At 45.4% G+C, this 14710-nt stretch overlaps 1 protein-coding gene across 2 annotated transcripts in view; it reads left to right on the top strand.

Moving 5' to 3' along the window:
• The window catches only part of LOC139204952 (teashirt homolog 1-like), a 35603-nt gene extending 21308 nt beyond the window's left edge, over nt 1–14295 (top strand). For both annotated transcript variants that reach the window (XM_070834992.1, XM_070834991.1), the window contains exon 3: nt 9463–14295. In XM_070834992.1, coding sequence (XP_070691093.1) covers nt 9463–12995 — 3533 coding nt within the window. In that variant the 3' untranslated portion in view covers nt 12996–14295. The remainder of the gene's footprint in view (nt 1–9462) is intronic.
• Nucleotides 14296–14710: the final 415 nt, after the last annotated feature.

Below are 14710 nucleotides of genomic sequence, written 5' to 3'. Positions count from 1 at the left end.
TGTGTGTGTGTGTGCTCTTTAAAAGGCAGATGAATTTGAGCTCATCAAGGTGCATTAGTGCACACATGACCAGTCCCAGCCCTCTACTTCTGATCCCTTTCAGTCCCTGCTCTCTCTCTCTTTCTCTCTCTCACTCTTTCTTAGTCTTTCTCTCTTTCTCAGTCAAGCTCTCTCGCCCCTCTCTCTCCTTTAGTGTGTGAGCTGTGGTGATTTACGGTAATTATCCATCGTTGGGTCATCTATCAGGCTGGCCGTTGCTAGGAGATGGAAGCAGCTGCTGCTGGCTGTTGTCTTGTCAGGGACAGTGCATGTGTGTGTGTTTGTGTGTTTGTACATACTTGTGTATGTTCGTGTGTGCTTCCTGGGATGTGGGTGAGGGTGCTTGCATGTGGTAACGAGTATGTGCTTGCATGTGTATTTATTGGCATTGTGAGTGTGTGTTCAGGTGAAGTGGCCCATCCTGATGTGGGGATTTAAAAGTGCAGGTGGTGGAAAAGACAGAAGGAAGCGAAGGAGTCGATGGATGGAGAGAGGGATTATAGGTGGGAGAGAGACTTGGGTGAGGGTGGGGTCAGAGGTAGGAGGCCAGGTGTGTGTGTGTGTGTGTGTGTGTGTGTGTGCGCGTGTGTGTTTGGGGAGTGGGCAGCTTAAAAGGCACAGGTGTGTGCGTGATAGACAGGGGAGCTGTGTGATAAATTTATCCAGGCAGATGGAAGTTGGAAGAAGTCAGACCTTGGGGAGTAGTTTTAGTGGCTGTGAAAATTACAAGATTGAGTGTGTGTGTATACGTGTATAGGTGTGTGTGTGTGTGTGTGTGTGTGTGTGTGTGTGTGTGTGTGTGTATGGGGGTGGGGGGTGGTGCAATTGGCAGGTGATCACCCCACAGATGGGTGTTGGTTCAGATCCCCGCTGAGGGGCCTATTTCTCTTCATTTTACCGCTGTAATCCACCGTAACCCATTGTGTTGAGGCCGTTTCAGGTTTCATGATCTACGCACACCATTCATGTTGGAGCAGACATGAATGCATCCAAATCCTTCCCACACACACACATTGAAAGGTCAACTGCGAACATTATAGTCTTAACGCTGGGTTCGGTGGACATAAGAGAGGGAGTTTTCAAAGGAAGTGCAGAACATTATCATCATGGTGACTTGGAGCTTAGGCAGACAGAGTGCTGAAAGTGTTTACTGCCATTGTGGTATAACGCTTGGTGCCCAAAATGAGAGGACGCTATAATAGTAATTACAGTACAAGCAATCATGATGATGATTATGTTAACATAAGACAGTATAAACTAAAGTGAAAGACAACAAATATAATAACCTAAATAGTGAAAATTGCAAGCAATACATAAAATAATTCTCTACTTTTTACTACCAAAATTGCTAATAATAGAAATTGTAATGATATCAAAGACCGAATTCACAAAGTAGTTAAAAATGCAATTACAAAATACATACGTAGACTGAAAGGCTGTAAAAGAAGCTGTCCGAGTAGCTTTACTAAAGTTTTATTTGCTTAACCTGTTGGCAGATCTGTAAAAAGCAGCTGGATATAAGCCACACGTCCTTATGAGCCGTGGTGACTGTAAATACAACCTCCACTCTCGGCTCTCCATACCGGCCTAATTAGCGCCAGTTAGCATTTGTCATTGCGTTTAGGGGTGAAGATTAGGAACACCTCTCAATTAATCTGCAATCAGCCTGTTTGTTAATTAGCTAACCTGTTCTAAGTGGCCTTCAGGGCTCTTGTGTAATTAGCTAAGCTGCTGGGAAGCAGGTCTGTGTGTTGACATTGACCTAAAGCGTGCATACACACACGGAGATGAACACAATACACACACACACACACACACAAGCACATATATAGTGTATAAGACACACAGTACGGTCTGCAGTCATGGTCAAGAGGGACAAGAAACCCTGGCCAATAAATTACATACAAAAACAAACGCAGCCCCTGTACCTTCTGTTTGTTCAGGAAGAACAAATGCTTAAACACACACACACACTTCCTAACATACTTTATTAGTTGTCGCAGTCGTGTCATGCTCATCCAAATATACACATTTGCACATCGTCATGCTTGCAGTGATACACTTACACTGATTATTCCTCCCTTCACTCTGCAGCAAACCTGCATCCCTCAAAAGCATTCTTAGAAAAGGCAGGAGGGAAAAAATACATACTGTACTCCCCATGCACGTACACTCTTTTGAACATTTCATCCTTTTCAAGTGCAACAACATACCACCAAAATGAACAGCTTCTCTATTGCTGTGTTGAAGCATTTTTTTCTTGCTCACTTCAAAGCCATTTGTTTACTCTGCTGCCTCCTGACATTGTCTGTGGTAATTAAAGGAGCGCACTGAAATTTATGGTTTAATTATACAGGCCTTGTTATGCAGAGAAGACCAGGATGGGCTGATATGCTCAATAAAAATAAATAAATTCCATACGGGTTTATTGAACCTGCGTTTGCATGGAGAGCGCAATCGTTCCAGCCACTCAGGTGTGTGTCTGTGTTATTGTGTTTATATGTTCATGTGTATGCATATGTGTGTATGTTTATTTATGTGTTGCCTCGCAGGACAGCAGCAGCAGCTCAATGCAGAGTCTGAGTGGGTGAGAATGAAATTGAAAAAAAAAAAAAAAAGCCAGATGAATTGCAATCGATTGGTGCTGGTTCACTGTATTGATCCCCCAGCATGTTAAAGCCTGCTGTACTCCATGAAGAACACTCAGTCAGTCAGTGCGGGCCCCCCCCCCACTCCCTCCCCCCACCCTCATCCACCCCTTCACCACCTAACACGGCTGGATATACTGTAAATGTCTCCCTGTGTTGTTACTGCATGCATGTGTAAAAAGCGGAGACGATAGTGCTTCCAGCCTTAGCTTCGTCTAAGCGTGTGTGTGTGTGTGTGTGTGTGTTGGTTTTGTGCATGCACAGTAATGGAGAGTGATCTTGGCTGTGGCCCACAAGCTGCTTCTCTGAACTGATCTTTGAGTTGGGTATAAATAGCGCTTGCTCTATAAATAAAACAGCAGCACCTTTCACACTCACTCTCTCTCACTTACCCACACACACATACACACACACACAAACACACACACACACAAATTCAAACCTGCCCACATGCCTCTTGGATCTTACACCTGCCCGTACACAGTCATATGCGCAAATACCCCCACACAGGCCTCCCATCAATCCATATATCATTGTGTGGAGGTCAGATAGAAGGATGTCCGTGGGACATATTGGCTTATTTACATGAGAGCATGACCTGTACCAGTTTAACACTGTCTACCTGTCTGACCTCTGACCTCACCATACTTTACAAAACAATCATTTAGTCAGCTGAACATCAATCTATAGATACAGTGCTGGAATTTAGCTGACAATTTTATTCAGTGCCTTGTAGCATGGGCAAATCAATGATCAATACCTTACCCAAAACATTGACGGCATTAGCTGCTGAAGACATTGAACCTGAACCTTTGTGCATCTTTCTCTCTCTCTCTCTCTCTCTCTGTCTGCCTGTCTCTCTCTCTCTCTCAGTCAGACTCTGTTCACGTTACAGGGGAGTTTTACCTTTCACCAATTTCTTGCTAATGCAGGAATATTGTGTTCATAAATTAAAAAGTATCTTGACCTGCTCTTTATGCCAAGTATCAAGTGAAAACTTTTGTTGTGATCTGGCGCTATATAAATAAAGCTGACTTGACCTGAATCCCTGTGGTAACAGAACAGTCTCCCAAAGGCCAGGAAGATGTCCTCTTAAAGTTTTTGGGGGATAGAGTGGCAGGAAGTCCAACATTGCCATCCTGCATGCTGGGCAAAACACACTAACAAACTGCTCTCTAAGAAATTATCGCACTGCACTTTACATAATGCTACTGGCCTACTGTAAATCAACATGACTTGAAGTGTTTGCATGGAGCCACCAACGCAAACGACCACCAGGAAGGCTGGTGGTTGAGTCACTGAATATCTGCCAATAATACAGAATTTCACCACTAATCCTGTTTGCACAGCACTTATTCACATTCATGCTACTTTCTACATCAGTCCATCATGTAGCTATGTGTCTGAAGAACATGTCCCATCCGCCACTGTCTGCTGAGCTCAACTCAGGCTAGAAGTGTTTTGAAATGGGGTGGAGAGGGGGGTGAGAGATAAATTGGTACAGCGAGCTGGAATGCTGCTGCAGTTATTTAAGGCCCTGTAGGTGCTGCCTAGGCCATATGCTCCCATTATTCCGCTTGGGAGGGGCCCATGTGGAGATGTGAGCAAGGCTGGAGAAAGAAGAGGAGGAGGAGGAGGAGGAGGAGGATGAGGGTGGGAGAGAAAGAGAAAGAGGGGTAAGTGGAAGGAAGTGAAAGGAGAGAGGTAGCTGAGGAATTATTTTAAGGAGACCCCCCCCCATCAAGCATAGAAGGAATTTTAAGAACGGGATACCGGGAGATGCCTGAGATGAGATGAGAACGAATTAGCTTCTAAAGTAAATGATCGCCTTCACCCTCAATATCCGGCTCTTTCACCGTCATCTTTGCATAATTCATCTCGTCAAATTTTGAGGTGCGACAGAGTATAATTCATGAACTCCTGAACTTTTCAGGTATTTAGCTTTTCTTAGGTTAGGGCTTCTCAATCATTTTCGCATCATGAAGCTGCACTAAATAAGATTCTGTACGACACGCCTCCAGCTGGTGCTGGTGAATTTTCACAAAATATAAAGGGATTTCTACTCAATAGGACTAAATTGTTTTAAATACACGAGTGTTACAGAGAGAGTTAAATGTGATCAGGATGATATCAAGTAAACGTCACACCCCTTCTGACCCTACAACCCCAAACTTAATTTTGGTGTGATGGGTCGATTTAGAAAAAAATAATCTTTCCTCCTGCAGATAGCTCAGTATTTATCCATTAAGAAAACAAGGCGCAGATGCAGCTTTGTTGTTAGCCTAATATCTCTTTCTCTCTCTTGCTTCTCCCTCTCTCGCTCTCTCTCTCTCTCTGTCTCTATCTCTCTCTTCTTCTCCCTATCTGTACAGTCTCTTGTCAAACTGAGGCCTGTGTTCCTGATCAGGGCATTGCTCTCATGTTAGCCGCTTCACGGGAAGCACATCCCAGCATTCCCTCTGACACGCCGGCAGGAGCATTACCATAATTGGCTTTTCTACATGACGGGACAGAGGAAATAATAATGTCATTTTATTTACAGCCCTCTTGTCCCGGTCCGAGAGCTATCACCCCCCTCCTCCCTCCTCCTCCCACCTCCATCCTCCCTCCTCACCACCGCACTCTTTCCCCTCTCTACACATACACTGACATACACCCCTCCTCCTCCTCCTCTCTTCTATCTCATCTCCCTCTCTCCCCCTCTGCCTGTGCAGGGCGCGAGTCTCGTTCTGCCACGGCGTGTAGGTCAAGCGATGGCTTTTTGATCAGCTCCTGTCTAAAGCCATCAGGGTTGAGAGGCACGTAATGGAGAGCAGGGTGACAAACAGAATCTGGGGAAGGAATAAGACTGCCAGTTTCCTATTAGGACCCGGCCTAAACGGCCTCTGCCCCCCCCACCCACCACATACCCTCCCACCATTCTCTGCTGCAAACCCACTCCTGCACTGCCTAAATCACATGAGTGAAGGGACCCGTGATTGGACATTAGTGCCGCAAATGACTGCCGTGATTGCCCCCTCTTCCCAAACTCACATCAAATAAATAAAGAAATGTGTGTAAATAAATAGAAAGAGGGGTGTTGGAGAAATGGGGCTGGTGGTGGTTAGGGGAAGCTGACTGGTTTCATCCCCATCTTTTTCCTCCCTCTCTCCCTCTCTCTCTCTCTCTCTTGTTTCATCGCCTTTCTGCCTTTCTTATCTGGTTTGTTTGGCTTTGACAGCGGCCAAATGGTGAAGCTCCGCGAGCCTGACAGAGAGTTTTATTGATTTAACAACCAGCAGACTCTCAGCAAAGAAAAGGGAGAAGGCAAAAAATGGGCAGGGCGGAGAGAGATAGCAAAGTTTTGAAAAGGAGTGATATGTTTCTGCTTTACTCCCTGCCAAAATGCTGACGTGTCTGCTGGTTGTATTTCATTTGGTATCATTTACAAAAATCAAGTCGTACACAAAGTCAAGCTGTGTGTGAGAGAGAATGTTTTAGAGATGATCTGTACTTAGGTCGATCATGTTGGGAGGCCCAGTGTTGTGTTGAGGCAGGCTAGAGGGCGTTCACCACAGTCTTTTCATCAGAAAAACACCATATCAAAATGTCTGGGTGTTCTGCACAAAAGGACTCTGAGAACTAATTTTAAATGCACAAACCTGATCACGGATTGCAAATGCAAAATCTGTAACAATGCATATTGAGGATTGTTCATGGGTACTTAAGCTGTTGTAGTCCTTCAGGAACACTCTCATTTAAATAAGAGTAAATAAAATAGGTGAGAACAAAACACACACTTGTCTAATCAAATAACAAATCAAAACTATATTTGGTAGCCTGAGACATGAAAACCTTTGACAACACCTCCTTTACAGCACTATAAAGTGTTTATATCAATCCATTTGTGCAATATGCATTTTGAAAGGCCATTATAAAATCCAAAGAGGCTGCTACAAAAACTTTTTGGTACTTATTAACAACATATTAATCATATGTGTAGGTATTGGGAGATCCGTGATACACTGGGATGCTAATTCTTACTTCCTTGGTGTGTGTTGTTGGTGATCTGGCGTGGCTGGTGGCGGGCTTGATCACTGCTGCTTCTGACAGTGAGTCTGCAGTACTATCCTGGCCACGCTGCCGCCTGTCTCCTTGATGGCGGCACGTCCCAGAGCAAAAGTGACAGGCGCTTTGGCGCCCGTGCAGATGGCCCTGCTCACAGCCATCACCCACTCGGCAAAGCAAACCGCCAGGGACGGCACGCCAGCCCTGCCCCTTCCCAAGCCCGCCCCTTGCTGGTGTTGCTCTGCATATGTGCATCCAGGACAAGACAGGCAGCTTAATCTGGTCACCAGTCAGAATCACACATCTTCAAGTTGCAGTGATTGAACAGATAGAGCTGATATTTAGCTCTTAATCTATTTGCCTCCTCATGCTTCAGGTTTTAGCATCCTGTCAGAGTAGATCCAGCATCTCAAAACAGATGGAGAGATCATGTATTTCAGACTAATGTTAACCACATTTCATCACTAATATTGCACATTTATGGTTTGCAAAACCGTCCACTTGCTGCCTGTGATTTTTACAGATGTCTGTCTCTGCCAGTCTTTTGTCTGTGTGCTTTTGATATCACCCTCTTTGTTGTTTCCATGACAACATGGCAGGACAGGCATTGATTGACAGGGATCGTCAAAGGGTTCCCTGGCGACCTGCTCATTGTTCGAAGCCCCTCCCTGCCGCAGTCTGTGTTTTGTCACTCACCCAGGGATATTTCTGATCTGCTGCTTCTCATTCCGCCTGTCTATTTGTGAATGTGTGTGTCTGTGTATTAAGCACTGCCAATTATTGGGGTTTAGCTGCTTTTTGGCTGCAGCCAATGAAAGTGACTCACATAGGTAATTCCTACTGTATGTTTGCCCTGTTTGTGTGGGCTTGTAAAGAATGGATAGCCGTGCTGCAGGATGCTTTGTATATTAAATGGCTGATGTATTGATAGCCTCCTGTTCTGGAAGCAGGTTAGCGAGGGAGAAGGCACTGTAACAGAAGACACTCTGCAGATGTGTTGTAGAGAGTACAGCACATAATGCTAATCTGCTGTGTTAGGGATTTTCAGGAGTTTTAGAAACTGTCTCGGTCTCAGTCTGTCAGTGGGATTGAAGCGCAGCCAGGTTCTCCTGTAGTGCTCTCATTTCACTGAAATCCTGTCAAGCGTTAGGGGAGTATGTTGCTCATTTGGAGAAGGGTGTATCAGTAGCATACAGTGAACTCAGACTTATAGGCAATATTATGGTCGGGGGGTTAAGGCTTGCACTGTAAGAGCAAACATGTATGAGCTGCAGAGTGCGTAAAGTACACACATAGCCATGGGAAGGTGAGCATGCGGACAAAAACGCATTTGCAAACAGGCACTTACTGAGGCACTCACACGCACAAACGTGCACATCACCTCACAGCCGATGGTGCAGCTGCTCACCTCCCCCACCTCCTCCACCCATCTCCTCTCAGGCAGCAGTAAATGGTGCCAGTGTATATATATCAGGTATTATGTCCACTTAGATTATGATATGACAGGTTAGCGTGCCGTTTGAAGCTGACAGCACATCTGTTTCATCAGGAGAGACTGATACTGGCATCTAGGACACACATCTCACCATGCAGGAAGGAGATAAAGGAAGAAGCTAGGGGGCCGTCTTTCCTGTCTCCCTGCCTCCCTCACCCTTCTCTTCTTTCTCCCTTTTCTCTTACAGCCCCTCTCCCCGCCCACCAAACCCACCACCTCCTGCTCACTTTTTCTTTCTCCCCTACATTTTCTTTTCATTCACTTGTTCTCCCCCTAACCACCTCCTGTCTCTCCTACTTATGATGCTTACTGTGTCTTTCCTCGCATGCACACAAACACACACACACACACCTAAACACACACAGGCTAGCCTTCTTTCTAATTTGCTTTTATACATTTTACTAGTAAACCTGTTACTTCTTACAAAGGTCTTGTTTTAAATTCCATTTCTCCACACCTCAATCTTTGATCATGTGTTCCCTTTCCTTTTTTAATCTGTCTTTTTGTTAGCATCGTCCATGGCAATGCTTTTTCACGAATGCATGAACTGTCTGCCCCAGACTCCTTCCTTCAACAATCATTGTGGTATTCTCAATCCAAGTACCATTGTCTTGCCAGTTCCTACTTATTAGCTCAAATGAAAACAACCTTCAGCTTATCAGAGTAGGTTATTAGGAAAAGCTTCAATATCTCCAAATTAGTGCTTTGTTTTTTTTCCCTCCCTGATCAGTTGCATAACCTGAACATGTGAGGGGTGAACTTCATGGACTAGATGAGTGAGAGGCAATAAAGCTTCGGGAAGAGAAAAAGAAAGAGAAAGGGGGGAGTTGAACATGCAAGCATGCAGCTGGCTAACAAGGCCAAACAGTCAGTCATTTCCTGGGGAACATGAGGCATGTGTGGAGGAATAGGGAGTTGGGAAGGAAAAGGACAACTGTCAGAAGCTCAGTGATTTATTTTTCCCTTGGAGGCTTTTTTCACCACTGGCTTTCAGAGCCACATGTGTGTAAAATATACACAAACTCGTGCATGCATGCATACAGTCACATACACATGCTCACACTGGATGAGAATGAAAGCCTACATTTCCCATCATTGAGTATTCATTCCGTGTTATTTTGACAGTGGTCCTGTTAGTGTGCCGTAAATGTTTAATTTCACTGAGCTGACCTCTTTTCCTCTCCTTTTTCCTCCCCTTTTTTGTCTACTCTCTCTTGCTCTCTGTCTCTCCAGCATACATGCCCGAAGATGAGCTTAAGGCAGGCGCTCATGATGAGGAAGAGCACCTGCAGGATGACGGCCTCTCATTAGATGGCCAGGACACTGAGTTCCTGTGCAATGAGGAAGAGGAAGATGCGGATGGAGGCCAGCCACCTAGTTACAGAGACTCTCCACTCAGTAATGGCACCAACCCTGACGCTGGATACGGGTCTCCACTCAGTGATGCCAGCGACCGACTTACGGACTTCAAGAGCACCTCTTCCAGGGACGGTCAGGAGAGGGAAGGCACAGCTTTGCCCTTCCGCCCCAACAACGGCCTCTCTTTCCAGGATAGCCTGGCACAGATGAAAGCCGTCTATGCAAACCTCATCTCAGATGCCTCTTGGTCCAGTATTACAATGGACATCATGAAATCTAAGCCCGCTGCAGCTGGCAGTGTCAACAGTGCCCTCACCACTCCAGAGCCTGCCTCTACTGCCTCTGCCTCCATCACTACAACCACAAACAAGAGCAGTGGGGTCAACATGGCTAGTAGTCACCATAATGGCAGGAGCTCCAGCGCCACTGTTAACCACGCAGGCAGCACAAGTGGCAATACTAATGGAACAGCAGCTTGCTCTGTTAGCAGCCACAGTGCAACCAGCAGCAGTGGGAACAGCAGTGGTGGGGCCAGTAATGGTAGTGGTGTAGCCTATGACTGGCACCAGGCAGCACTTGCCAAAACTCTTCAGCAAACCCCCTACCATCTTTTACCAGAGCCCAGCCTCTTCAGCACAGTGCAGCTCTACCGGCAGAACAACAAGCTGTATGGCTCTGTTTTTACTGGTGCAAGCAAGTTTCGTTGCAAAGACTGCAGTGCTGCCTATGACACACTGGTGGGTTTGACAGTCCACATGAATGAGACTGGCCATTATCGAGATGACAACAAGGACAAAGAGGAGGAGCAGGGAAAGCGCTGGTCCAAGCCACGCAAGCGCTCCCTGATGGAGATGGAGGGTAAAGAGGATGCCCAAAAGGTGCTGAAGTGCATGTACTGTGGCCACTCATTCGAGTCTCTGCAAGATCTCAGTGTTCATATGATCAAGACCAAGCATTACCAGAAAGTGCCTCTCAAAGAACCAGTGCCAGCCTTGGCCACGAAACTAATGCCCTCTTCAGCTAAAAAACGAGCTATCCAAGATGCTATAGTCTCGCCATGCTCCCCAGACTCTCTCCATGCTAGTAGTGGTGGTGGCACTGTATCCCTTGGTGATGTTGGCAAAGATACAAAAGCTGCAGCAAACCCCTATGTTACTCCAAACAACCGCTATGGTTACCAGAATGGTGCCAGCTACACATGGCAGTTTGAAGCTCGTAAAGCCCAGATCCTCAAATGTATGGAGTGTGGAAGCTCGCATGATACATTGCAACAACTGACTGCCCACATGATGGTTACAGGTCACTTTTTGAAGGTTACAAATTCCGCATCCAAAAAGGGCAAACAGCTGGTTTTTGATCCAGTGGTAGAAGAGAAGATTCAGTCTATCCCACTGCCACCAACCACCACCAGACTCCCTGTTCCCGCTAGTGTTAAGTCCCAGCCAGTGTCCCCTGCTCTCTCCTCTGGCTCAGAGGAAAAGCGGGAAGGAGTAGAGGATGAAAAGGTTGAAGGTGGTGAGCCACTTGAGAAAAAAATTAAGGAGGAGAAAGATGACTCAGGTGAGAAATCTGAGACTGACGCCACATCATATAAATATCTTAGAGAAGAAGATTTGGAGGAGGCACCAAAAGAGGGTTTAGATATTCTTAAATCCCTTGAGAACACAGTATCCAGTGCCATCAGCAAGGCCCAGACAGGCACACCCACATGGGGTGGCTATCCTAGCATTCATGCAGCTTACCAACTGCAAGGGGCCATGAAGAGCTCCAACACTATTCTACCCCCAATGATCCAGAGTGTCCAAATGCAGCCAATGTTCAACAGTGGGCTACGAGGCCTGGCGGGTGACCCCAACACAGTCATCCACTCACCTCGGAGCCCTTCCTCCCCTACCCCCCTCAGGAGCAATGTCACTGCCATGGAGGAGCTTGTGGAGAAAGTGACAGGGAAAGCTGCCACCGTAAAGAAAGAAAAGGAGGAGAAGATGGTGAGCCTGGAACGATGCCGGCCCCCGTCGTTAGTAAAATCACCCTCTCCTGCACTGAGAGAGCAGAGAGAGCAATTAGCATCTCCAAATGACCTTACTGTAGGTAAACCGTCTGGTATGAGAAGTAGCAGCCCAGGTAGTGTAGATTCAGAGCACATGTGCAAGAAGGAGCCTAAAGAGAGCCTAGTAGATGGCCACAACAACCATGCAAAGAATGGCTCTGAGGCCTGCCAATCCCCAGTAACTAATGGCAACAATTTTGGCATCATCACCGATCACTCACCAGAAAGTCCTTTCATCAACCCTCTCAGTGCACTCCAGTCAATCATGAACACACACCTGGGTAAGGCCTCTAAACCAGTAAGCCCTGCTGCAGACCCACTATCTATGCTTTACAAAATCAGCAACAGCATGATGGATAAGCCAACTTTCAACCCAACTCCTCAGGGCAAGCCAGCTGAGCCCACCAACCACTATCAGCTGTATGAAAACAATGACCAGCCCATAGACCTGAGTAAAAATAAGTCCACCAATAACAGCAACAATAACAATAACAGCAGCAGTGCGCTCTTGACAAACAATGGTGTAAATGGTAATAAACCCCTCATATCCCTTCCTGACTCAGTGTCCTCTCCTCTGAGGGAGAATGCTCTGATGGACATTTCTGATATGGTAAAAAACCTCACTGGAAGACTGACGCCCAAATCTTCAACTCCCTCCTCCATCTCAGAGAAGTCGGACGCTGACGGCAGCGCATTTGAGGATGCCCTAGAGGACCTCTCCCCTGTGCAAAAGAGGAAAGGGAGGCAATCCAACTGGAATCCCCAGCACCTCCTCATCCTCCAGGCACAGTTTGCATCCAGCCTGAGGGAGACCGCAGAGGGCCGCTATGCCATGACTGACCTGGGCCCCCAGGAAAGGGTCCACATCTGTAAGTTCACAGGCCTCTCCATGACCACCATATCCCACTGGCTGGCTAATGTCAAGTACCAGCTGAGACGGACTGGGGGCACCAAGTTTCTCAAGAACATGGACTCGTGCCAGCCTGTGTTCCTCTGTGGTGACTGTGCCTCCCAGTTCAGGACTCCCTCCTCCTACATCGGCCACCTGGAGTCTCACCTGGGCTTCAGCTTGAAGGACCTGTCCAAACTGTCAGCTGAACACCTACGGGAGCAGCAGGCTGCCTCAAAGGTGATCACAGACAAAATGACATTCGGCAGCCCCCTGTCAGCCTTGACCACGCCAGAGGACGACACAGGCTCTGTGTACCAGTGCAGACTTTGCAATCGGACATTCGTCAGCAAACACGCAGTCAAACTGCACCTCAGCAAGACCCACGGCAAGTCTCCAGAGGACCACCTGGTGTTTGTCACTGCTTTGGAGAAACTGGAGAAGCTAGACAAGATGGAGAAGGTTTAAGAGGGGTCTCGAGCCAAGGGTAGAGACTGACAGCTGTGGAACTGATTAGAATTTCATTGCACTAAAATGACATTGTTCACAGTTACTGCACTGGGCCGAACTGAGCCGCCAGAAAAAAATCGGTCTTATTATTTTTTGTTGTGATAACTGCCTGACTGGACCATGTCTTTTCATGTTGATTTGTTTTTGTTTTGCCAAGCTTTTTTACACTTATTTTGTAATATATTTATATGCTATTTGTCTGATCTGTGCATGTATTTTAGTGAATCAAGGTTAAACACAAGATTTTAATCTTTTCATGGCAAAAATACAACTACTGCTTCAATGGTAAAAGTGGTGAGTGGAAAAAGAATTGGTGGAAGAGAAAACTGTATAATACTTGATATGAAGAAGGTGAAAATTAAATGTATACACCAAAAGAATGAAAGAATACCCCGAAAGACTGAAGTAGCACCTTAGACAGTTGAATTTTGAATTTGTAAAGAGAACATGTTTTGAAATATCTTGCATTTGTCAAAATTAGACTGATTTTAAAAGATAAAGGATTATCATTTCTCCCCTTCTCCTTTTTGGGTTCCTGTCACTGCAATGTTTTTGATGATGAATGGCCTGCTCACAAATCTGTCAGTGTATTAGAAAAAAGATCACGTGAACATTTGGAAAAACTGAAATGCTGCTTCTGGTTACGAGTCAATCAGTGAAAATGAATGGCCGTCAGTATGCAAGTTTGCTCAAAAAACTTTTCCTTGTTGTGAAGTATCACCTTATAGCAATTTTCCAGTTGTATGGTTTGTTACAACTCTCTCTTTCTAAATTGTGTCGCTTTATTCAACTGTAAAGAGAACAGTCCGTTACATGTAAATGATTATCAGTGAAATGTCAGTAATCCATAAGACATATCCTACCATTTGAAACGGCTCAACATTCTTTGTATCTTAAGGTGTGTGCATTCTCTAACTTTTATATTGTCATTTTATATACAAAAATGATAAAAAATAAAAACAGATGGTGTACATAGATATATGCTGTAGAGCTACAAAATGTCCTTTTTTAAAGAAAATACAAATTTAGCTTCTTTGGCTTGGTTTACAGAAATGATTTTAATTATACTTGCATCCAATTTGATGCATGAAATGGTGTGGAAAATAAATAAGCGATGCACAATGACTATACATTTCAATGTTTTATCGACAATATTGTAAAAAAAATTTTTAGCACCGATTAGTTTGTTTCATTTCTTTCTCAATTGTAAAATAAACCCCAAAGCAGTTGTTAACAGTCTTGCATTTGTGGTTGTGTGTTCATTTATCATGGTGGTGTACCACCCTCAGCATGTACAAAACTTAACTCTGTAGCATTTGCTTTGCAGCTAATTAAAGCAATCACAGCCATATCGTATCCTAACCAAGTGTAAGAGGATTTTTTTTGTTTGCTTATAACTCATGCATGCAGAGGTGAGATTCAAAACGTCCTTGTCTCACTGTGAGTACATATTTTGTGTTCTGCAACAGGCCTGCTTTTATGTTGAGGGAAGTTTTAAGAGAAAAAGAGTCACTGGTGTCATACTTGTAACTGATGACTGAGCCGCATCATAGTGCCGATGATTATTATAATGATGAAGATGACGGGGATGATAAGCCTCTAAGGGTGCCTATTGTACTGTAAGAAACCCATGCTAGGCTTGTGACTGGCCTTCGGAGGGCCCGTTCTGAAAG

The sequence above is a fragment of the Pempheris klunzingeri genome, chromosome 8 (assembly GCF_042242105.1).
Source record: "Pempheris klunzingeri isolate RE-2024b chromosome 8, fPemKlu1.hap1, whole genome shotgun sequence".
Classification (NCBI taxonomy): Eukaryota; Metazoa; Chordata; class Actinopteri; order Acropomatiformes; family Pempheridae; genus Pempheris; species Pempheris klunzingeri.
The sequence above is the reverse complement of the archived record's forward strand: the minus strand, read 5'-3'. Positions and strand labels throughout refer to the sequence as shown.